This window comes from Ammospiza nelsoni, chromosome 15, assembly GCF_027579445.1.
Source record: "Ammospiza nelsoni isolate bAmmNel1 chromosome 15, bAmmNel1.pri, whole genome shotgun sequence".
NCBI lineage: Eukaryota > Metazoa > Chordata > Aves > Passeriformes > Passerellidae > Ammospiza > Ammospiza nelsoni.
Window position 1 is genome coordinate 19,253,727 of NC_080647.1, and position 22,818 is coordinate 19,276,544.

The following is a 22,818-nucleotide window of genomic DNA, read 5'->3' on the forward strand; positions in this document are numbered from 1 at the left end:
GTTCAGTGTGGCTGTGGGACAGCACCAGCTCCTCCAGCACCACCACCTGGGTACCACCAGCATCCCTCAGCGCCCATGTTCATGGCGGGCTGATGCATGAGTGAGACCCCCGGAGCTGCACCCCAACATCCTCCAGGGTCCCCCACAAGGATCCCTGCACCCTCCTGAGGAGGAGGACGGGCAGGCCCAGGGTCTGTCCCATCCCCAGGGAGCATCAGAGCTTCCCTCTCGCTCCGGCATTTCCGCCGGCAGTGGCAGGAATGCGGCGGCCGCGGGAACAATGCCGGCACCTAGCGCTGGTCACCTCGGTGACAGCACGGGAGCAGCTGCCAGGCACAGCCCTGCTCCCAAGGAGCCGGCAGGAAGCAGATGGAGATGACACCGGCCGCCATTTCCTGCAGCAGGACGTGCGGGTTTCTCCAGCACGCTGCCCTGGCTGGCCCAGCAGGGCCTTGGGCACACAGGCATCGCTGCTCTGGGCTGCCAAAGCCCTGTGCCACACACGGGCACCAGCACCCTGCTGCACCCGGCCGGACCCAGCGCCATCTCCACCCTGGAGGGGCACATGCCACCACCCACTGTGGGACGGGCACTGGGCTGCAGTGCCAGCACATCAGGGGCGCACCCAGAAGCTCAACCAGCAGGAACCAGTGGCATGGGACCTTCTGCCACTGTCTCCAGCTGTGCCCAGCACACTCTTGAAGTGGCTGGGGGAGAGCCCAGCCCTCAGCTGTCCCCAGAGTGAGCCTGGAGCTCCAGGCAGGGCTCTATGACAGTGCAGAACTACATGAGGAATGGCAGGTGTGCCCTGCACAGCCCCCAGGCCTTGCACAATGAAGGTTTATTTGGAACGAACAGTTTCCCAATAAATTATGTAATTTAAAAATTTTAAGGATAAGAAAAAGGCAAAAGGGAGGGGAGCCTGCAGCAGCTCGGCCAGTGCATGGGGACCACAGGGCCACATGATACCCTGGGCTAAGCCCAGGCACCAGCAGGGGCTCTGTGACCACAACCTCCTCCCCTTGTCTTTGGCCTCCCGCACCTGAGGCCACATGGCCCCACAGGCCTTAGTGTTTCAGTGGGACAGGCCACTCTTGCACCCTCAGTTACCAGCCCCAGGGCTGTCTCCTCAGCCAGCTGTGTGACCCTTGCACAGCAGCTCCCATGCACAGCCCCCCCAGCTGCTTCTCTGGCCCCTGAGGAGCATTTGTGGCTCCTTTCACTCCCCCAAAACCCACACCCTGTGCTAGCACCCCAGGAAGGAGACAACGGACTCCATCTAGAAGCACCTGGTGACCCAGCCTGTCCTAGCCCCACACTGTAAGCTGGGCGAGAGGGACAGGGGTCCCATCCTGCTCCAAATGCACAGGACAGCCCAGGGGGAGCAGAGGGCAGCTCATGGCTCTACCTGACCCTGGTCACTGCGAGCCACCCACCATCCTGTGTCCCTGGGGGAAGCTGGGGCAGGGAAGGGAGAGGAAAGTGAGGGCAGAGTGGGGGGTGCAGGGACAGACTTGTGTGCTGAGGCCCTGTGTCCTGGGAGGGAGGGGAGAGGGGAAAGGCCATGCTGAAGGGGAGAGGCCAAATGTCCAAACAACCTTCCTGGGTCAGCACGGTCCATAGCACAGTGATGGCATCGGGGCTGGCACGGCTGTGTGGCAGAGGGTGGCACACGTCCCACAGCAGTCTGGGGTGATGTACACACCAGCACACATACCTGGCACTGGAGGGACGCAGAGTGCCACGGCCTCCAAGAGCACCAGCCATCCCCACCTTCCTCTACAGCAGCTCTCGGGAGATGGAGGTGACACAGAGAGAAGCGTGACCTGGGAACTGGTGATACTGCCACGGGACGATGGGCGCTGGCACAGTGCTCGGGTATCAACAGATCCACCTGGCTCCCAGGGGAAGCCGGAGGCTCCAGAGGTGGATGGCAGTGCAATGAGCGTGCAGGTCCTCTGCAGCGTGGGGCATGGCGTGGCAAGGAGGGGGAACTGTCCCTTCCCACTGTAAACACGGCACTTGGAGAGCTTCGAGCCTTTACCCCTCGCAGCTGTCAGAGGCCCGGCCGGAGCGCGGGCCCGCCTTTGGCACACGGCACGAGTCACTCCTCGTCCCCGCTGAGCAGGAAGCTGTAGAGGAAGTTGATGGCACGCTGGCGATCCTGCTGGCTCTGCCTGGCCATCAGGTTGGGCGGAGGGCGCAGGAGGAGGCTGGAGAACAGGGCAGCTGTGGAGGCAGGTAAAATCAGTCACTGGTGAGGAACAAAGACCTTGGGAGGCACAGAAGAGGCTGGGATGGAGCGAGGGCCGCAGAGAAACCACACTCACCGATCATGGTAGCACTGACGTTGTTGTCCTCCGAGTACTTGAGCAGCTCCCGCAGGAAGGACATCAGGTACCGAAACACGTTGCGGTGGCAGCTCGGCAGCTGTAGGATCACCTGCAAGGAAATGGTGTCAGGAAGCTCTCCCAGCTCCCACTGCTGCAGCCTGGCTATGTGTGGCACTCCGGGTTCCACAGCAACTTACCCACAGCTGCAGCCTAGTACTGATGGCACTTGTGGGCTGTGGCTCCTGGTGACACTGCTTCAAGGAAAGCTGTGTCACCAGGAAAAAGTCCCCAGTGCCCTGTGGCTGCTTCCTGCTTGTTTCCAGTTGGATCTCAGCTCTCACTGCCCCAAAACTTCCCCCTCTGCTCAGGGACATGCTTGACCTGGCCTGCTGCCCCACCAGCTGTTAAGAGCCATGCACAGCCCTCCATGAAGGACAGGAACTGTAGCTCTGAGCAGGTGCTGAAGCCCTCAGGACCAGGAGTGGCTTGGCCTCTCCCCGTTCCCCATGTGCTCAGGGTAAGACAGGGCTCACTTGGGGTCCCTCTGGAAGAGCTGCCCCCTCTCCCAGAGCCACTGTGGGCCCCCAGGCAGGGAGCAGGGCCCAGGCAGGCCCAGAGGCATGGCACAGCCCACGGCAGCAGGAGCTGCCCTGAGCTGGCAGCAGACGCACCTGTCGGCACAGCCGGCTGCTGTGGGACCCCTCCAGGCAGCGCTGGTACAGCTCATAGCAGATCACAGGCTCTGGCAGAGCCTCCAGGAAGATGAGGAGAGCTTCAGCCACAGAGTGATTACTGCCCGCTGGAGGGCTGGGAATCAAGGGCCATGCTGAGCACAGAGATCCCCTCCCTCCCCAGATGCTCATCTCACAGGAGGTCACACAAGTTCCCTGCCTGTCTAACCTCTCCTCCTCCTCCTTCTCCTCCACTGTCCCCCACCCATGAAAAACCCTGCACTGCATTTCCCACCCTCTGGCTGCACAGAAGCCCCCTGCTCCATCAGCTTCTTCTCCAGACCATGCTCTTCAGTACCCCAGCTCCTGCACTTGGCACAGCCCTGCAGAAGCTTCCAGAGCTCCCGGCTGCTTTGGCCAGCACAGATTGAACTTTGAGAGAGGTTGTGGGGGGCCCAGGGGGAGCCCATCCCTGCCAGGAACCCTGCCAGGTAAAGGTGACAGACAAGCTCTCCCGAGAGTGAACTGTCCCAGCAGAGCTGAGATCCATCACGGAAGGATACGGATTGTCTCGGGAATGCTGGTGTCCAGGCAGTCAATGATCTGCTCCAGCTCTTCCTGCATGCCTGGAGTCTGGAACAGGTCCTCCTGTCAAAAACAGCACAGGGATGGAGTAAGTCACTTTCCCCACAAAGGCTGAGGCACATGGTGACTCCCAGTGAATGGTGAACCCTGGGACACCCAGCCAGTGCTTTGAGCACAGGGAAAAGCCTTGCCCTGTAAACACCAAACTGGAGCTGATCACCAGGTGTGTGTGAGGAACCAGGCCACCAGGAGAGCTCCAGTGTGGCAGAGGCCCCCTCCCTCACCCTCCCTCTCACCTGGTGGAGGGCATGCTTGAATAGATGGTCCACCAAGAGCCAGATCTCCTTTGGCACCTGCAGTGGCACCTCACTTGCTTCCTCACTGTCCAGGGAGCCCATCTGCAGGATGGATTTCTCCTGGGGAGAAAGCACACAAGGGCTCAAGGAAACCTCAGCCCCTTCTGCCTCACTCCCTTAGTCACTGGTAGGGAAAGCGGGGACAGGGAAGCAGCAGCACCCTGGGGTGCTCCAGCCCTGAATCACTTCCACAGCAACAGCCATTGCCCCACAGGTCCTGGCTCCTCTCCCTTCTGCTGCCCCATGGAACAACCTGCCCGGTCTCTCCAGCAGCCCCAGCCCCCTCAGACCCCCAGGAGGTGCCTCTGGCTGCCCACGGTGCCCCGGCCCCATCCCAGCTCCCACCCTGCAGCCAGCAGAGGCTGGGACCCAGCCAGTCCCTGTGTGGGGAGCCCAGCCCTGTCCCCACCCAGCCCACGCCTTCCCTGCCCCGGGTGCTCCAGCCACGGCTGCTCCCAGCGCTCTGCAACTGTCCTGACTCCTGAAGCTTCTTCCTCCATTTTCCCAAGGAGAGCTCTCACTGAGTGCAGGCCACCACTGTCACAGTTCCTGCTTATTCCTGTGGAGCAGCTGACGTGCTCCATGGCTCAAATGTCTCCATCACACCAAGCTTTAACCGGATCCACGTCCTTGGCTTGATTTTACTCTCACTTCATGATCACTCACATTCCTGTGACTTCCAAGGAGGAAGCCATGCCCAGCACTCCCAAAGCACCCAGGAACGAGCACAAGCAGAAACACCACCCCGCCACCAGCAGAGGAGTCCAAAAGCCACACAGAAAGCACCCCACACCAGCTGAGGCAAGACTGCCATGGCTGTCCCTGCAGCACACACAGCCACTGACAGCAGCCAGGGGCGGCTTCCCTGCTATGCCCAGAGACACACCAAGCTGACACAAGCCCAGGTGACACGGGCAGTAGCCCCAGCTGCCACACAGCACAGCTCTGCCCTGCACAGCACCAGCTCTGACCCTGCCAGCAGATGAGGAGTCCCGGCTGCACAGCTGCATCGCTCAGCCACATGCACTGGCATGGTTGGGCAGCAGCATGTCAGGCAAGAGCATTACAGAATTCCTCTAAAAGGGAAGGGGGGAGAGCTGCAGACCTTCTCCCAGGTCTGCGGACACTCTTCCCAGGCTGAGGCTCTTCTACAGAACTCCCCTGTCAGGGCATCACTGGAGCCAAGCGCTGGAGCAGCCCTTTGCATGACTGGGGGAGCTGTGGAGACCCCCCTACAGGGGATCCCAGGTGTTCAGAGAAGAGGAGAAGGCTCCAGGCGCCTCGGGGCAGACGAGAAGGAAGAGAAGGAGGAGCAGGGGGAGGAGGCGGGCGCGCCTTGGCCGGGCCCCGAGCGCCCTCTCCTGCCGCGTGTGAGGAAGGGAGGCACGCCTCGTCCTTCCCACGGCAAGATGCTCCCAAAAATCAAAACTCCTCCCTTCTCCTCTGCCAGGAGGGAGTATGTGAGCTTCATGAACACCCGAGCTTGATCCCCTCTTGGAGAGGAAACATTCCTTCCCTCTCCTGTTGTGCTCTGCCACTGTGCTGACAGCCCAGAGATGAACAACTCCCCCAGACTGGGAAGCCGGTGCAGAACCAGCTCGAACAAGTTACAAATGTCAGAGCCAGCACAGGGAGAGTTAATGACCATCCCCAGCATCTCCCACTTGCTCTCCCAGGGAAGTTTTCCTTGCTTGGCTCCAGCACCAAGCATGGGTGCCAAGGGAAGCAGTGATCCCACTCGGGCATTGTGGCCATCAGAGCAGCAGTCCCAGCTCCACTGCTTGGGGAGGCACAGAAACATCCACCTCCTGCACAAGGCCCCCCCTCGGCCTCCACAGGGACACAACCAGATGGAAGGAACAAAAGACCCGAGTTTCCTCCTCCAGCCCTCTTCTCACAGGTCTGAGAGGATGCTGTGGTGAATCCCTCCTCATGGTCAGATGTATGTCAAAGGCTGCCAGTCTTTTTTGGCAATATCCAGCACTGCTGTTAGGATCAAGAAAGTAATTTTTTTCCTCCCAAAGCAAATTTGATGAGCTTCAACATTGCAGTTGGGCTTGGCTCTGGGGTCACTCTATGCTTCTCCATGCCCTCATCCAGCCCACAGCTGTGCTAAGAAGCTTTGCTGGCAGCCGTGTCCCCTCTGTGCTCCCCTCCCCTTCCCTCTGCCACAGAAAACAAGGGAAAAGCTCCCATTCTTTACAAACACACCACTGAGAAGCGGACTGCCAAGCAGCAATTGCTCGTGTTACCTTTTCTAAGAAGCTGTCTTCTTCCTGAGAGCAGCAGCAAAGAGAGGAGAGGAAAAAGTGTGGTTAAGAGGGAGAAAGCACTCTCGGATCAACTCTTGTGATTAAACAGAAGCCTAATTTGCATTACAAGAACCCACTGAACACCAGGTCCTTCACACATTTTGCTGACACGGCCAAAGTTAAACCTGTGGTGAGAGATTTGCCTGCCAATTAACAACAATCCTGCTCATATGATGCACAGCCTCATCAGGATTTCTGGAAAGCCCTCCAAGGGGCTTAGACAGCACTCTTCACTGGCTGGGCCATGGGCAGGTGAGATGCATCCACCAAGAAGAAGTTCCCTAGTCACAATCACTGTCCCTACATTATTTCAGCCATCTTGCCTTGTGACCAGGCCAGACATAAAACGTTCCCTAGGCTAAATCTGTGTTTCTGAGTGTGTGGCAGCTGTGGAGCTCACAGGGCCCCTAAGCAGCTTTCGGTACAGTCAGGGAAATGAGGGTTTGTGCTCAAACCCGGCTGCTGCTGCTGCAGCCTAAGAGCATTAGCATTGCACAGAGAGGAGCGTGCCAAGCCCTCTGGCAGCACAGTCAAGCCCTCAGCATCCCCAAACAGCCATCCCTGTAGAGCCAGGGCCGGCTGGACACTGCTCATAGGTCTGCAGGAGGAAACAGAAGCAGGCTGTCCATGCTGAGTCCTGGCAGATTGACCTTTTGGGGTGGGAACAGCCCCAGCGCATTCCCAGGCTGAGCTGGGAGCAGCTGCAGCTCCCAGGGCACTGGGACACCAGGAGGGAGGAGCATCTCAGGGTCCCCTGTGGCTTCTGCAGTGCCTGCTTCCTCTGGAGCCTGCCTGAATTCTAACAGAGCCACAACAGACTGTCCTCTTCCTGAGAACAGCTTGCTTCCAACAGAGCTGGCACAGGTTTCTCTCCTGAGGCACAGGGGGAGGGACACACTCTCAGGTTTGGGAGGGCAGACAGCCACCTGCACATTTTGTAACGGGTGAGTCATGTCCACCTCATCCCCCAGCCTGAGCCTGGCTGCTCATCTCTCCACAGAATCACAGAGTGGTTTGGGTTGGGAGGGACCTTAAAGTTCATCTCATTCCACTCTCCTGTCATGGGCAGGGACATCTTCCACTATCCCAGGTTGCTCCAAGCCCCTTCCAACCTGGCAGGGAATTGGGCAGCTCTGGGCAAACAGTGCCAGGGCCTCCCCACGCTTTCAGGGAACAATTTCTCCCTAATGTTGAGCCTTTGGCACGATCTGCTCCACAAGACTCACCTGCCCCTGACAGGGGTTCTTCAATAGGCTTTTTAAAACCCAAAATAGCATTCCAAGAAATGATCAAGGATGAGACACTAATACTGAAATCCCAAAGGAGAGGTGCTCAAGTGACAGCAGCCATGTCAGCATCTCCCTCCTTGGAGAACCAGGAAAGCCATTCCCAGACAAACTCCCACCTGCACGGTGCTATCCTGCACCCACCTACCTCAGCCCCTCAGAGACTGGATCTCCAGACCTCTCTCCACTGAAACAGACAGAAAAAGTCTAGCCAGGCTGAGGAAGATGTTTGGTCCAGTGAAGGATGAGCCCATGTAAGTGAAGAAGGTTCTTAATGCACACACACTGCCAGCCTCACAGAGCCTGAGCAGCACCAAAACTCAGGGAACTGCACCCAAATGCTCCAGCTTGCAGGGCAGGCAGCCCCAGCACCACTGGCCCAGGCAGTAAGTGCTCAGCTTGGTCTGATTCCAAGGATTTCTCAGCTCACAGGTAAAATCAGAACTAAAAAACTTAAAATATGCCCCCATGCCCATAAGGAGAGCTGTGTCCCTGCTGCAGACACTGGAGCAGGTGCTCCTTGCTGACTGTTTTGCCTGCTTTATTTCTAGATGTTTCACTGAGTAGCAGGAGAAGGAAATCTATAGATGGAAGGAGAAGAAGCCTCAGTGGACTCGTACAAATCTAACAGTGTGTTCTGTGAGGGCAGAGCCAAGAGCCTGGGCCCAAATTCCTCTCTATCAAGCAAGAAGTTGGTGCTGAGCTAGAAAAAGCAGGTAGAAAAGCAAATGAGGCCAGTGAAATGTTCTAGACCCAGTTCTAGAACAAGACTGACAATAACCAAATCCTCAGAAATCTGAGGAGCCTGAAGCCTGGATCGGTTGCTTGACCTGAGGAGGCAAACACTGTATCTTGCCACCTGCATCCTGCCTAGCCTGATTAGTGTGTTAAAAAGTCAAAATTCTCATATAAAATAGACTCCTCTGTATATTGGACTTGTGAGAAAAGTAGATACCTACAATAAAAGATGGGAACTGGAAGAGGCAGGGAGAGGCACTGGACAACTGCTGAAGGGATAAGAAAATGTGGAAACAACGGGAGTGGAGGCTGGCAAATCTACGGAGGTGGAAAAGCAGCAGCTTACTGGACAAAAAGCCCCTCATGTAAGGGTGAGACTGTGAGATAGGAGAGGAGAGGAAAGATATCACATGGTAGAGAGCCTCAAACAATGGGGCTGAGCTTTCAGGTGGAAAGAAAGAAAGGACTCTCCTGCCTGAACAAGAATGGGGACATGAACTGGCACACTGAGGAGCTGCTGCACCTCACTGGAACATGGCCAGGTAAGGCAGTAAGGAGAGATGAATGAAACCAGCCTGGAAATCAGAATTACATCCCCAAAATGGGACAACCCCAGAAACAGCTGAGAGTACCCAAAAAACAAGAGGTGACTAGGGCACCACTGCACCCTCTCCCATGCACACAATGAGCTGTGGGAGAAGGAAAACTGATGCTGGGGGCTGGCATAGGCTGGGAAGAGGAACAGTTTGCTGCACCACAGAGAGATCTCTCCCTGATGAGCTACCTCTCACCCGAGGCATTATCTCTCACTGCGGTTGGTGTGGGAGGAAATGGCCAGAGAGGCTGTGACATTGCTCATCTGCTGAGCTGTGTCCTTCAGCACCCCACACCCCACACTTTGGTCCTTCTGCTTGCTCTTGCCCTGAGCAGTGGGAACGTATCCAGAAGGAAAAGGCCTCCAAGGCACTCACCAAAGCAAAAGAAGCCCATATACCTTGGATGAGAGGACCCTAATCACATCTCTTATGACACTGCAGTGCCACCCAGCTGAGCCTGCCAGCACCAGTAACACCAACATGAGGTGCTGGGATCACTTTTTCATCCCATCAAACAATATTCAGATCCCCCTGAGAAAAAAGGGATAAAGTACAGGCTGTCAAAACCCCTGGCTGTGGTAGGCAGGGAGAATAGAAGAGCACCTCAAGCTCTGTGAAGTCACTCATCTCTGAGCCAGCACATACAACCTGACCTGCAGGTACTGCTCCTGCTTTTGGGAGCAATCAGGAGGGAATCAGGCTTCTCCGGGTTAGAAGAGCCACTTCAGAACTCACCAGGTCTATGAGTTTGGTGACTGGAACTTCTCGGATGGGTCGCTTCATCCGGCACAAGGCCTCGAGCGAAGTGCCAAAGCAGCTGGGCAGGTAGGTCCCACTGATGGTCAGGAAATAGTCCTTCCCTCGGTCCAGGTGCAGGACAAGAATATCCTCAATTTTATCCTCGCCAGAGTTCAGCAGGGTGACTGAGTCCTTGCTGACGTAAACGTCCAGGGAGATCTCTGTGCTCTCATCTGCAACACACTGCAGTGCTCAAGAACACACAGACACTCTCCAAAAGGGATGATGGGGACAAACATACAGTGCAAGGGACAAAGGCCACAACAGAAAAGACAGACAAGACTGATGGCAAGGAAGGTGGGACACAGGAAAGACAGGAAGGACTGAATGGAGATGGGATGGGGGGGTCTACAGCACTACACTCACCTGGCTCCAGGTAACCTTCACAAGGCTCAGCCCGAAGCCATGGCTTGCAGTAGTGGCTATCATTGAGCTTTGGGATGAAGGAGAAGTGACAGGTGACTTGCCCATTATTGGTAATCTGGAACTTCTGTTTCTGCAGCTGACGGAACTTCACGTTCTCAAACTCGAACTGTAGAGCAAAAAGAAATAAAGTGATATTAGTGGCCAGTATATGGCCCATGGCCAGCCCTCCACAGACTCTGCACTGGCCCCCTGAGGCTGAGAGGAGCCCATCTAATGCAGAATTCCTCACACAAATCCTGCCAAAGAGCCAAGACAACATGTCCTCGCTAACCCAATTCCTGACCATAAGATAAAGGATAGAGCTCAGTTTTCTATAATCCAGTTAATTGAAACAAGGTCTTTGAAAGAAGTTCTGGCACTTTGAAGGTTGCTGTGTTTGGGCAGAGACAGTGATCCCAGTTTCATCCTCACCTCTCTCCTGCTCAGCTCTAGTGAAGGAAGAAAGTCATTCTCCATCCTGTCCATTATACGAACAATGTCTTCAAACAGCTTCCGATACTTCTGCTCATCCACAACCTTCACCTGTGGGACACAAAAAACACTCAACAAAACTTCTGACTGGCCTTCACAGGAACTCTCTTGATCATGACTGAGCTGCAGAAGAGAATTATTTCTCTAAGCACTTGCTTCTGTAGCTGCAAGGCTGAGAGAGTTCACACACATGTGCGCAGTCCCAAGCTGCATCTAAAACTTTACACAGATTTCACCCTGCAGGTGTTACCAGGGTCTGTCTGGCCACTGGTCACACAACTGAGAGACAACTGGAGGCAACCTCTGTGAGACAACAATGGCATGCTGCAGCACTCCTTGTGATTGTCCAGAGGGAAAGGAGAAAAGCCTTTCTTTAAATAGACTCAGCCTATTCCACTCAGCGCAGGTGAGGCACACCTGAAGTGCTATGTCTGGTTCTGGGTTCCCCAGTACAGGAGAGACATGGAGCCCCTGGAGTGGGGCCAGCAAAAACTACAGAGATGCTAAAGTGCCTGGAGCATCTCCCTTACAGGGAAAGGCTGAGGGGGCTGGGGCTGTTCACCCTAAAGAGGAGACAGCTGAGAGGGGCTCTGTCTGTTCCTGACTGCAGGGAGGGCTCAGAGCAGGGCCCAGCCTCTACTCTGTGGGGCCCAGCAATGGCACAAGAGGCATGGGCAGGAACTGATCCCAAGACGTTTCACCTGAATGTGAGGAAGAACAACTTCACTGTGTGGGTGACAGAGCACTGAAATTGATTTCCCAGAGAGGCTGTGAAATCTCCCTCAATGGAGAAAGTCCAGAACTGCCTGGACACAATCCTGTGCCATGTGCTCTAGGATGGCCCTGCTGGAGCAGGGAGATGGGACCCAACAACCCACTGTGGTTGCTTCCAACCTGATCCATTCTGTGACCTGAGCCACCAGGGAGCAGGAGGCAGCAAAAATGGACATGGAGTGTCCTCATTTGCTGTGCCAAAAAACCTGAATTTGCTGTCACCCTCCACTGAAGCCATCCAGGTGTGAACCAGGTGACACATCCGACGCAGGTATAGCCAGGTCCAGGCTGCTGTTGTGTCTCCATGTGGAGGAGGGAACAGCAGGACTCAGGCATTCCCGTGCTGCCAGATGCAGCGCCCCCACAGCGGGCACACCTCAGCTGGGCTCATGTGTCCTCTTGCAACAGCCTTAGCAGAGCTGCCCTGACTCTGTCACCGCCTCCCACAGCAATGCCTGGAATGCCTGGCAGCGCTGGGATCCTGCCCAACAAACACACAAACCCACCCCGATGCGGAACAGGGCGCTGACAGGCTTGTGGTCACTGGTCTTGAGCTCCATGTGGCTGCAGTACCGGAGCTGACTGATGTCCCCTCCTCTCCAAAGGATCCGATCACACCACGCTGGCACACGACACTTACCACTACAAAGAAAAACAGGTTACCAGGGCAATCCAACAATCCTATCAAGCCATCCGAGCTGTTCCTCTTCCCAACAAGGCAGCTCCCTCCACCCGCATCATCACAGCAGTGATGGCATGAACTCCTATCACTTACCCCAACTTTAATTCTGTTACTTCTTCTGCTCTCTCCCCCTTTCCCAATACAGCAGATAAAATTCCCATCCTTTCCAGCACCAGGAAACAAAATAACCCTCAGTCAAGCCCACCACAGCCTGAACCCATGTGTGCTGTGACCTAAGCTACATGACTTTCTTGTGCTGCCTGACCTTTCTGCTGACAATCCAACCCATGGCTTATTGCTTCCACTCCAGAAAGTCTACTCAGTGACTACTATTATGTTGTGAAGCCTGAATCCTGGGTTATCCTTCTTCAGATTAATTACTGTGGTGATTCATACACATGGCAAGTCAAGTTCAATCACTACATGGTTTGAAAGTCCTTCTTGGGAGTTTCTCCCTTTGGAGCAGCCCCTGCAGCAGATGCAGCCATGTCTGTGGGAGGCACCAAGCAGGAACCACAGCTGCTATCACAGTGCAGCCACCCTGTGGGTGTGCAAGTCAGGGGACAGGGTGACTCAGAGAGCCTGTTTCCTTAGCTCTTCAATTCCTTTTTTATACTGTTTGCCTGTCCCTGGTCATAGAAAAAGGCCCCAGTGCAGGGTCACCTGAGCTCACATTTCACCTGCCTTCATCCAGTGGGATCAGCAGCTACAGAGGTTTAAGGGATGTGCCTGCTCAATGTACACAGGGGCTGCTTATTGCAGAAAGCAGGAAAGAAAGGAAGGCCAAACATAACACTGACAAGTATGCACAGTTCTAAGAAGCAGGAAATCAAATTTTGTGAGAAAATGTGTTTCATGCCATAGGTAAATACACCCTGTTGCAGCCAATGTACCTGGAGTCCCAGCGATCTGTTTTAGAGTCATATTTATACGTGGGGATGAATTTAATATCTCCCTCCATGAAATCTGCAAATGCTTTCTTCTGAGTGCGCTGAATATTCAGCTAAAGCAGAAAAAAAAGCTTTAAAAAGAAAAAAAAAAAACAAACCAAACCAAACCCAAGAAACCCTCCCTTGCCACAGCAGTGTTAGAGAGCAGATCTACAGGCAGAGCAACCGTGGCCTGTGGCCATTCTGTGGGATTCACAGACAACCCCAAACTGCCTCTCAGACCTCACACCTTTAACACACAAGTGGAAAGTTTCCCAAACAGACCCAGTACAAATGAGCATCATACTGCTCACCAGACCATGCAGGCAGCATCGAGCAGGAGTTAAGGGAAATATTAATTACTAATGCTTTCATCAGTTTTCAGGCTTAGGATTGCCATCATTAATTGCTCCCTACCAATCATTTTAGCAAGAGCCTCCAGGATTGTACTTGCCTGACAACCTGACACCACCCTCCTTTGCTCCTTTCCTCTTCTGGATGTTTTCCTCAGTAAGACCTAAGCTACGGCTGTTTCCTGAACAAAGCTCTGTAGTACAGCAAAAATGAGCTACAGAGGACAACCAACCAAATTTATTGTTAAACTGTGTCAGAGGTGACACTGCACCACTGCTGTTCATGGTTCCCAGGTGAAACCCTTCCCCTGAAAGGGACCTGCCACCACCTTCCGTGTGCTGCAGGGAAGGGCCGAGCAGGGAAGGCGACAGCACAGAATTCAGGTCAAACTGGCTGAGCAGATTTGGGCTCCAAATCAATACCTCTTTCACAACACTGATCACAGCAGCTTTTGTTGCTGTTACAAATGCTTGTGTTCAGCTTGTGGAGGGAACTCCTGCACTAAGACACAGACTCACTTACACAGTGACTGCCCAAGTTACCCAGTTACCCCAGTATGGACAATTTGGTTTTGTTAGGGGGATGTTGCAACCAGCACACCCAGAGCTCTGTCAGGGTCCAGTGTCTATGTCTGTGTCCAGACCCTTATTGCAGTGTGCAATGGAATTATGTAGGTTGGAAAAGCCCTCCAAAACCATTGAGTCGAATGGTTCCTCCAGCACTGTCAAGGCCCCACCTAACCTATGTCCCCACGTGCCACCTCTACATGTCTGTTAAATCCCTCCAGGAATGGGGACATCACTGCCCTGGGCAGTCTGTACCATGGCTGGACAGCATTTTCCATTAAAAAAATTTTTCCTAATATCCAACCTGAACCTCTCCTGGCACAACTTGAGGCCATTTCCTCTTGTCCTCCCAGTTGTTACCTGGGAGAAGAGACCAACCCTGACCTGTCCTCTGAGGGAGCTGTAGAGAGCGAGAAGGTCCCCCTGAGCCTTCTTTTCTCCAGGCTGAGCCCCTGCAGCTGCTCCTCATCAGATCTGTGCTCCAACCCCATCCCCAGCTCCACGTCTGCCAGCTCCTCCCTAGCAGAGGCACCTCCCAAACCAAGATGACCTCCCAGGGATGGGGTGAATGTGAGCGAGTTCACTGACCTGGTCATAAGTCAGCAGTTTCTGAAGTTCGTTCTTGCTGATGAGATTCTTCACTTCACTGGCATCCAGCAGACACAGCCTGTAGTTCAGGTCTCCCAGCCAGATAACAACACTGCAAACAAAGATACACAAACAATCATGGAATGGTCTGGTTTGGAAATGAGCTTAAACCTCATCTTGTACCAGCTGGGCAGGCACACCTTCCACTCTCCCAGGTTGCTCCAAGAGAACAGCACTGACTCTAATGAAGCAAGACCACTGTTCACACAAAATCCAGCTGGTGTTGAGGCTCTTCTCATATTAAGAAGAGAGTCATGGTGGAGCTCACTAAGCAAAGTCAGCCTGTCAGCCAGCAGGACAGGTGAGGCATCTGCAGGGTTATCCCTCATTACACCCTGCTTTTACCTGTTGGTTTTTCACTGCCTTTCCTTCAACCAGAGCAGGCAACTGCTGCACCACCTACTGAGCCAAGACCGACTGACACAGAATTAGCAAGAGCAGAATCAGGGTCCTGGTGGTTACAACCTTTTAGACATTGTTTCCCATCCCTGCAATCAGCCACCTCTCACCAGCACCTGCTCCCACCCGGCTCCTCTCCAGTCTTCCAAACAGGCCTACAGCCTTCTTGCTATCAGCAGCTACAGAAGGACTCATGGGATGCACTCTTCACTCCATAAAGGTTTCCTTTAAAGATTAAAATTTAAACCCCTTGCTAGTACCAAAGCTCTTCCTGTTTATAGTCAAACCTCAACATTTCCATTAGTGGATTATCAAGGATAATCTAATATTGTAAGGTTTTTTCCTGTACTAATCCACTCTACATTTTTGGTTTTTAAATGGTTTAAGTATTAATTACAGGAATACCAACCATTTGTATTCTGTTTAGGCCTGCTGAAAAAGAAGTTATACACAAACACAAGGAGAGGGACACTGGGCACAGGTGCATAAGGCACTGCAACAAGGAGGTGACCAGTCTGTCTGCAGGAGCTGCAGCACACCACAGCCCATAGGATTTCACATTTTTTATTAAGCCAGAAAACTTATCTACATGAAACCTCCTGTTGCTGCAGTTCTGACTTGACTGGGGTTACTCAACACCACTGCCAAAGGGTACAACTCACTCGTGCTTCATGATGTTGAGCTCAGACAGGCAGTCTGAGCTGGGGATCAGGAAGCTCATCCGGGCACAGATGTCCTTGTAGTCCTGGTTTCGACGCTCAAAGTCCTCCACGTGGGCAGCCAGGTGGGAGTTGACAACACAGAACGTGGTGTTGTAGAACATGAACCTGATGGCCACACCACCCTTGTTGCCCTAGGGACAGGAGGGACCAGTGGGGAGTGGGTGGCAGGTGAGGGACTGGGATGGCACAGGTGAACCAGACCAGACTGTGCCACTTCTTGCACGGACACAGGGAAGCAACAAGCTGGCCTTGGTGACTCACCATCTTTCCCATGACTCCTGTACCCACAGACTCTGTCACAATCTCTCTGATATTGCTCAGATGATCCTTCTTAGCAAATATGAGCAACATCATCCCAACCAGGCGGACCATTTGCACCTGCAAAAATAAATGGGATCCTGAATTCCCAGAGAGGCAGCGGGAATGCAGTTCTGATCTGCTCTGCCTGATGCTCTGCTGTTCTGGCTCTCCCCGTTCCTCATGTTCTCTACTCAATCCCTAATTGCAACAACAGAACCCAAAGGGTCTCTTGTCCTGAACAGCAAGGTTCTTGGGGTCCATCTGTTTCTGCCCAGGAGCTGCCAGCAGTGCTGAGCCCACTGCATTCCCTACTCTGGTCCCTCCCTAGAGCAGGGTGGGCAATGAGAAACTGAATAAATGCCCAGCAAGTTTGTGACTCGGGGCTCAGCCCTTGCCGTGCTCTAGCCAACACAAACAGAGTGCTCCAGCCAGGCCCAGGGCTGGGGCTGTCCTGAGGCTGCAGATGCAGTGGGAGTCAGAGCCCACCTTGGCTTACTGCAGACTCCAGTGCAGAGGGGAATGGACAGAGATGCTCCTATTTCCCTGAGGCAGACGTGCCTGATGTATGGGGTAGCAAAAAGCATCTCTGAGCTGCATAGACTGACTCATTCTCAGGAAATACTTGTTCCCTTAAGCCCAGGGCCTCTCTGGATCTGAGCAGATATCTGCTCCCACAGAGCTCAGCCCACAGAGGCTAACACCGTGCTCATGTGCCCTGTCCCAATGGGGATCTCAGGTCTGCTGCTGATCTTTTACGTGTGCTAAGCCAACACTGCCCAGGCTGTGACCTTCCTGCACCTCCAAAACAGTGGTACCATCCCTGTGAAACAGTGGCATCACCACTCTGAAACAATGACAAGGCCTCACCTGCTTGAGCACAGTCTGCATGCTCACCTCTATGCACAGAAACATTCACATGTGTTGGGATTAAGTCTATGGAGTGAGGAACGAAGCTGAGAGCAGAGAATTTGGCTGCAGGGGCCCAGCACCTGGTGTGCTCTGCAGGAGCAGAATTTGCAGGTGACCACAAGCCTTATCTACAGCTTCAGCCACTTCCCCCTCCTGCAGCCCTATCCTGCACTCTCCCTTTCACTACAGTGGGAGAAATTCACCCAAAACTAAAGTGAAGCAAAGGGAGGAGAGGGAGCAGGAACCTCTGCAGTTCAGACCCTGAGTCCTGGCTCCCCTTGATAGGTCTCAGCTCAGCAAGATACTCTATTCCCTGTTTCATTTCCTGTAACATCTGCTCACAGCAAGCAGGATGGGGTGTGACAGCAAACACACAGGCTAAGGAAGAAAGAAAGAGAAACCCATTCATGTATTCAGGACTGGTCCCTGCAGCAGAAAGGTTTGTCATAGCAGAGATAAAAGATAGAGTGTCTTGCTCTAAACCAGCCAGAACAAAGTCCTGCTGCCACAGCTGAAGCAACTCTGACTCAAGGCAGCAGCATCCAAAAGATTTCACTTCATAAATCATCCCATTCCTTCAGAGAAAATATATTCACTTAATTTACCAGCACAGGACACACCTGGCTTCTATAGTACAGGATGAGAAGGTAATATAGGTAGAGAATTTGAACCTGCTGCTTCCCTTACACCTATCTCCTATTTGATAAAGGTATTGTGGTCCCCAGCTTTACAAATTTCTACTTCAAAGGACAATATTTCTTACAGCTGTGGTGCAGAAACAGACTCTCCAGATTTAATTTGACACATCTGACAGATGCCCAGGCATGCACATGCCCAGTATCACACTTGGTTTCTCCAAGCCTTGCTCCTTGGACAGGGAGGAAAAGGGAAGCTCTTTTCCTTTTTCCTTCCTTCCCATCATATCAGCTCCATGACAAGCCCCCATGCCACTGAGCACAACTCACTTTCTTGTATTTGGCCTTAGGGTGCAGGGACCTCTCCACAGCAGACAGCCACTCCTGTTCCTTCGTAGAATCAAGGTAGAAAAAAGCCTCCGTGCTGAGGTCCAGCTCCTGGAACCTGGAAACCCAAGAGCTTAGCACCTCCAGCCTTCCTGCACATCCTCCTCTTCCTACAGAAATGTGAAACCTCCAACAACAGCCCTTGGAGGAACAGCTCTTTATGGCCACCTGCTAAATAAAGCAGTAGAATTTCCCCATGTGCCTTTGAGATCCTACCCCAAACTCCCAGCAACCCCTTCCCTGAGAAACACCACTTTAGGCAGAGGACAAGGAGCGAGCTCTGCAGATACCTCCAGGAAAATCTATTGTCATGCTAGCTTTGTTCAGCCTGATCCTCTGCCTCATCCAATGGCTTTCTGCCCTCAGACAGACCCTGTGTGACACAGCTCAGCTCTGTGCAGCCTCTGAGAGCATGACAGCAACCTAAATCCAACCCAGCCCTCCTGGATCCCCCCAGCTGCTCACCCGATGCAGTAGAAGTCTGGAGGCTCCATGTCATACACCAGCCATGGGCTCAAGAAGCTGTCAGGAGACTGCCCATTCACATTCCATGTACCCACAAAGAACCTACAACACAAACACAGCTGAGCTGTTAAAAACACAATGCAAACCACAGCAGCACAGCAGTGTTCTGGCTGGAAGCATGCACCATGAGCTGTCCCTGCATGGAGCAATGACTGCCATGGGGGAACTCAAAGTCATAGAATCACTGAGGCTGGAAAAGACCTCCAGGATCATTGAGTCCAAGCTGTGTCCAGTCCCCACCTTGTCACCCAGCCCAGAGCTCTGAGTGCCATGTCCAGGCATTCCCTGCACACCTCCAGAGATGGGGACTCCAGACCTCCCTGGGCAGCCCCTGCCAATGCCTGACCACCTTCCCGTGAAGAAATTCCTCCTGGTGTCCAACCTGAACCTTTCCTGGTGCAGTCTGAGGCCATTTCCTTTTGTACTCTCCCTTGCTCCCTGGGAGCAGAGCCCGACCCCCCTGGCTGCCCCCTCCTGTCAGGGAGTTGGGGAGAGCCAGAAAGTCGCCCTGAGCCTCCTCTTCTCGAGGCTGAGGCTTCCCTGCTCCCTCAGCTGCTCCTCAAAGATTCTCCCAGGCTTGGCTCCCTCCCAGTGACACTGCTCTCAGAGTGGAGTAGGGCATTCCACCAGCAAACATCTGGCTCTTTTAACATCACATCACGAGGGGCAACACCACGACACTATGGTGGGACATCTGTCTTCACTCTTTCTGCCAATCTGCTCCAGCCTTACCAAGGCTCAGGAGATCTGACATACACAGAGATAACACAAAAGCAGCAGCTGCTCCATGGACACAAGACTTCTGGTTGTACCATCCTCACTGGCCACCTGAGCTGCAACCCATCACCAGCTGCCAGGGTCCAATCTGGGTGAGATCCAGGCTCAAAGGAGAGATCCCACAGCTCTGTCCTTCCCTCCCAGCTCTCACCTGAAGTTGTGCAGGTTGATGTAGGCCTTCTCCCTCTTGGCCAGCACATGTTTGATGAGTCCCTCTCTCTGCCCTGACTGTGTGCTGGGCAAAAACATCTTGCGCATCGTGTTTGTCACCTTGGGCTGGTCTCTGGATGCGCCTTCTCTCTCTCTGTGAAATCTAGGAAGGAAGCAAGAGCAGCACTAGAACTAGTTCTGCTGTCTAGGAAGAAAAGTAAAAAAGGGAACAGATCCCCTACATTACTTACTGCTTATTGTGAGGGACAGGAGGAGGTGGGGGTTCCCGTCGAGATCCCGTCTGGTGGTTCTGCATGTTCCTTTTCTCTTCTAGGCTCAGCGTGTTGAAGTCATCCTCAAACCCCAGAGCTCCTGTAATGAAAAAAATCCAAGAAAAACACCCTGAGAAACAACCTGAAAGAGCTCAGATCAAGAAGGGAAAAAATGTAACTTCACAGAAAGCAAAAAACCAAATGACAGTAGGAATACATCAACTGTGTGACCCTGGAAATGGGAGAAAGGGGCACTAACCACAAGGCAAGGCAGGAAGGAGCTTAACATGCACAAACCAAGGGTGAAAATAGCACTCAGGAAGGAATTAACAGACAAGGAAGCGTGGCCAGACCCAGCTCCTACCCTGGGCACCCCAGCACTGCACAGGCCCCGAAAGCCAACTGTACCTGGAGACAGACCTGTGAGGCTCTTCTCCACCTGGTGCCAAATGGCTGAGTCCTTAGGTTCAGGAAGAGATGCTTTCAGGTGGGCTGGAAAAAACCCCATCCCTGTCAAAAACTGCTGGCAGAGGATTTCACACGCACAGGGGCAACTCTGCTCACCTTCCTGTATGCTCTGCACTTCTGACAGGAACCCCAAGCAGCGCTCCTCGTCAGGGATCTCGAAGAGCCGCTCTGGTGCTGCCTCACCCTGGATCCTGACCTTGCAGCCTGCTTCAAACACACTCACTGAGTCAGCCCAGGCTGCCTCAGAGCCCCCAGGCTTCCCACCCAGCTTCGAGATGCTGTTTGTGATGGAAACCTGCACCTAAGTTACCCTCCCTGCGCTTCTGAGGTCCCCCCACCCTGCTTGGAGTATCCCCAGCACATTCTCCTGGCTTTAGGAATCCTCCCTACTGCAATTTTGCAAAGAGCTCTAAAAGCACAAAGAAAAACTTGAGACATTTCGACCATTTGCATTTCAAACCTTGTCTGTCATGGCAATGTCCTGTCCCATGTGTCATGAATGTCATGACACAGCCAGATGATAATATCAGAGGGAAAACCATCCTGTTTGAGCAGAGGACAAACACAGAGCCTGGGGGAAGACTGGAAGGCAAAACAAGCACCAGTGGCTGTTCCCTGACAGGATCTTTAGCTACACCACTGCCCTTATGAAACTTACTGTTTGTAGCTATATCAATCAGCAGAGTCTCTTCTGCCTCTAGAAAAGAGAAAGGCAGGATCAGTAGAGCTGACGCTGGATGCTGCAGTAATTGAGGACTCATCTAATTACACTACCAGCCATGAGAGAGTCCTGACAGGAACAGAGAGCTCTCATTTACATCTGTACACTCCTAACGGTTCTGGCAGAGAGAACCTGGACAGTCACCTCCCAACAAGTGTCCCAGGGAGATTCCCACCACACAGTTCTCATACACCTGGATGGTTTTTCCCCATCCGTGCAGCTACTTTGGGAAAGACCAACTTGACAAGGAACTTCAGAGCTTCTCTACAGAGCAAGACCTGGGACAGAACATCCCTGAGCTGCACACAAGGGAATGAGCAAATACAGAAAAAAGGACTTTTACTCCTCACAAGGATTCGCCCCAGGGTCACTTGTTGCTATTTAAGTTCTTCCAAGACAAGGCCTAAAACCCTTCCTCATCCAACAGGTGGGATGCTGAGAGCTTGCTAGACTGTAGGAAGTTTAGATGTAAACATGCAGGAAAAGGCAACAGCTACCCACTCTTGGCTTAGCGGAGACTCTGAGAGACAGACACCAAATTCCAGACCCTGAAACCAGGTTCTGCATGTGTTGGCTCTGTGTGATGCCAAGCCCAACACGCACTGGAGCCAGCCAAGTTCCTCACAAGTGCATGCTGACATGGAATGACAACTTGCTTGGATGAGGAACAAGGGGATGCCATTAAATGTGACTTGCTGTTTCACAAGGAAAGGATTCAATCTGCTGTGCCTCAGGAGACAGGTCAGGAAACACCATTAGATTGAAGGTTTGAGGATGAACAGCAGGGGATTCTCAACCTTCCCCCCAGCAGTCAATACCTTGCACACATTTAAAACGGCTATTGATGGGAATATAATCCGGATCAGAGTTTTCTTTCTCCTGGGAGCGAATAACGACCCTGCAGACAGAAGGAAGGCTTATAAAAACCCGGCAGCCACGCACACAAACGGAAGCTGCGTATACAGAGACACTGTTTGATTTTTATCGTTAAACTTCTGGGGCAGGAGGAGGAAAAAGGCAACGAAGGTGAGACCGTGCAGGACGCGGATACCCCGGGGAAGAAGTAAGAGCTGCTGAACTCTCCGTGCCACGGGGCAGGGCCAACACCGGGATGGAGCGGCTCTGGCTGCCGGAGGAGCACCGGGCAGTCGGGAAGGCACCTCCGCAGCGCCGGTGCCGCGGGTCCGAGCCCGCAGGGTGAGGGGAGCCCGCCGGGGGAGCACGCAGGGATCCCCAGAGTCACGACGGCTGCGGCCGCTCGGCGAAGAACCGAGCCGTGCACGGGCACGGCGAGTCCCGCCCCGGCCCCGCCGCGGCGGTACCGACCGAGGTGAGCCGGGCCCCGCCACGCTCGCACTCACCCGTAGCGGCCGGCCCGCCGCTCCAGGCCGAGCACGCACGGCTCCCGCCGCCCGGCCAGCACCTCCGTGCCAGCAACGCTCTGCGCCGTAGTTAAGGAAACCTCCGGTCACCGGCCTGCCCCGCCCCACCGCTGCCCCCCGCCCGCCCGGCCCCTCGCGCCCGCTGGATACAAGCAGGCCGCAGCCCGCGGCGCGCGCCTCCATGGCGGCGCTCGGTCTCCCGGCGACTCCGCGCTGGGCACGGGCGCGGAGCAAAGCAGCGCCCGCCGCCGCCGCGCCCCCTGCTGGCGGGAGGACCCCACCGCCCGTGCCCGTGACGTGCGCCAATTGCGCGGCAGGAACCGGGAGCGCACCGGGGGCGGGAGACCTGTGGATCTGCCGGGTTCCCCTGGATGTCCCGCAGCTCACTTCCCACCGCGCGGCGGGAATGGAGCAGCCGGGACCGGCGTCCGTCCGGGTATTGCCCCAGACCGGGAGCAGCGCTCGACCCCGCCCATTTCCTCCCGTCCCCGGCGTTGATTGGCTGCAGGCGCTGCTGATTTACATGTGGCGCGGTGCAGGCCGGGAAGGGCCGGGTTCAAAGCGCAGGGCGGCAGCGCTGGCAGCATGGCCGCTCCTGGGCTGGGAGAGGCGGCGGTGGCGGAAGAGGAGCGGTACCGGGGGTGAG

General features: G+C 54.2%; 1 protein-coding gene across 4 annotated transcripts; it reads right to left on the minus strand.

The window, feature by feature from the left end:
• Nucleotides 1-824: 824 nt before the first annotated feature.
• On the minus strand, nt 825-22,430 carry OCRL (OCRL inositol polyphosphate-5-phosphatase). 4 transcript variants are annotated; one of them, XM_059483122.1, is made up of 24 exons: nt 22,323-22,430; nt 22,152-22,231; nt 21,609-21,688; nt 20,728-20,766; nt 20,166-20,273; nt 20,010-20,093; nt 19,581-19,701; nt 19,331-19,492; nt 18,343-18,444; nt 17,821-17,935; nt 15,908-16,024; nt 15,587-15,777; nt 14,466-14,577; nt 12,922-13,031; nt 11,853-11,988; nt 10,513-10,623; nt 10,042-10,207; nt 9,613-9,848; nt 6,198-6,221; nt 3,886-4,005; nt 3,568-3,652; nt 3,005-3,132; nt 2,331-2,442; nt 825-2,229 (listed from the first exon to the last, which is right to left on the minus strand). In XM_059483122.1, exons 1-24 carry the CDS (start codon nt 22,353-22,355, stop codon nt 2,105-2,107), a joined length of 2,697 nt encoding a protein of 898 aa, XP_059339105.1. In that variant the 5' UTR covers nt 22,356-22,430; the 3' UTR covers nt 825-2,104. The 4 variants fall into 4 exon arrangements, with proteins under 4 accessions (XP_059339105.1, XP_059339104.1, XP_059339106.1 ...); XM_059483121.1 differs by having other exon boundaries at nt 20,166-20,276; XM_059483123.1 differs by lacking the exon at nt 6,198-6,221 and having other exon boundaries at nt 20,166-20,276.
• Nucleotides 22,431-22,818: the final 388 nt, after the last annotated feature.

Excerpts from the sequence above, each read along its gene's own strand:
- OCRL (XM_059483121.1), bottom strand. The coding sequence starts at position 22,355 with ATGGAGGCGCGCGCCGCGGGCTGCGGCCTGCTT. Across the intron at positions 20,277-20,727 it reads GATTGATATAGCTACAAACA|CAGGCTGCAAGGTCAGGATC; the intron begins GTAAGTTTCATA and ends GTGTGTTTGAAG. Across the intron at positions 6,222-9,612 it reads TCACCAAACTCATAGACCTG|GAAGAAGACAGCTTCTTAGA; the intron begins GTGAGTTCTGAA and ends TGCTGCTCTCAG.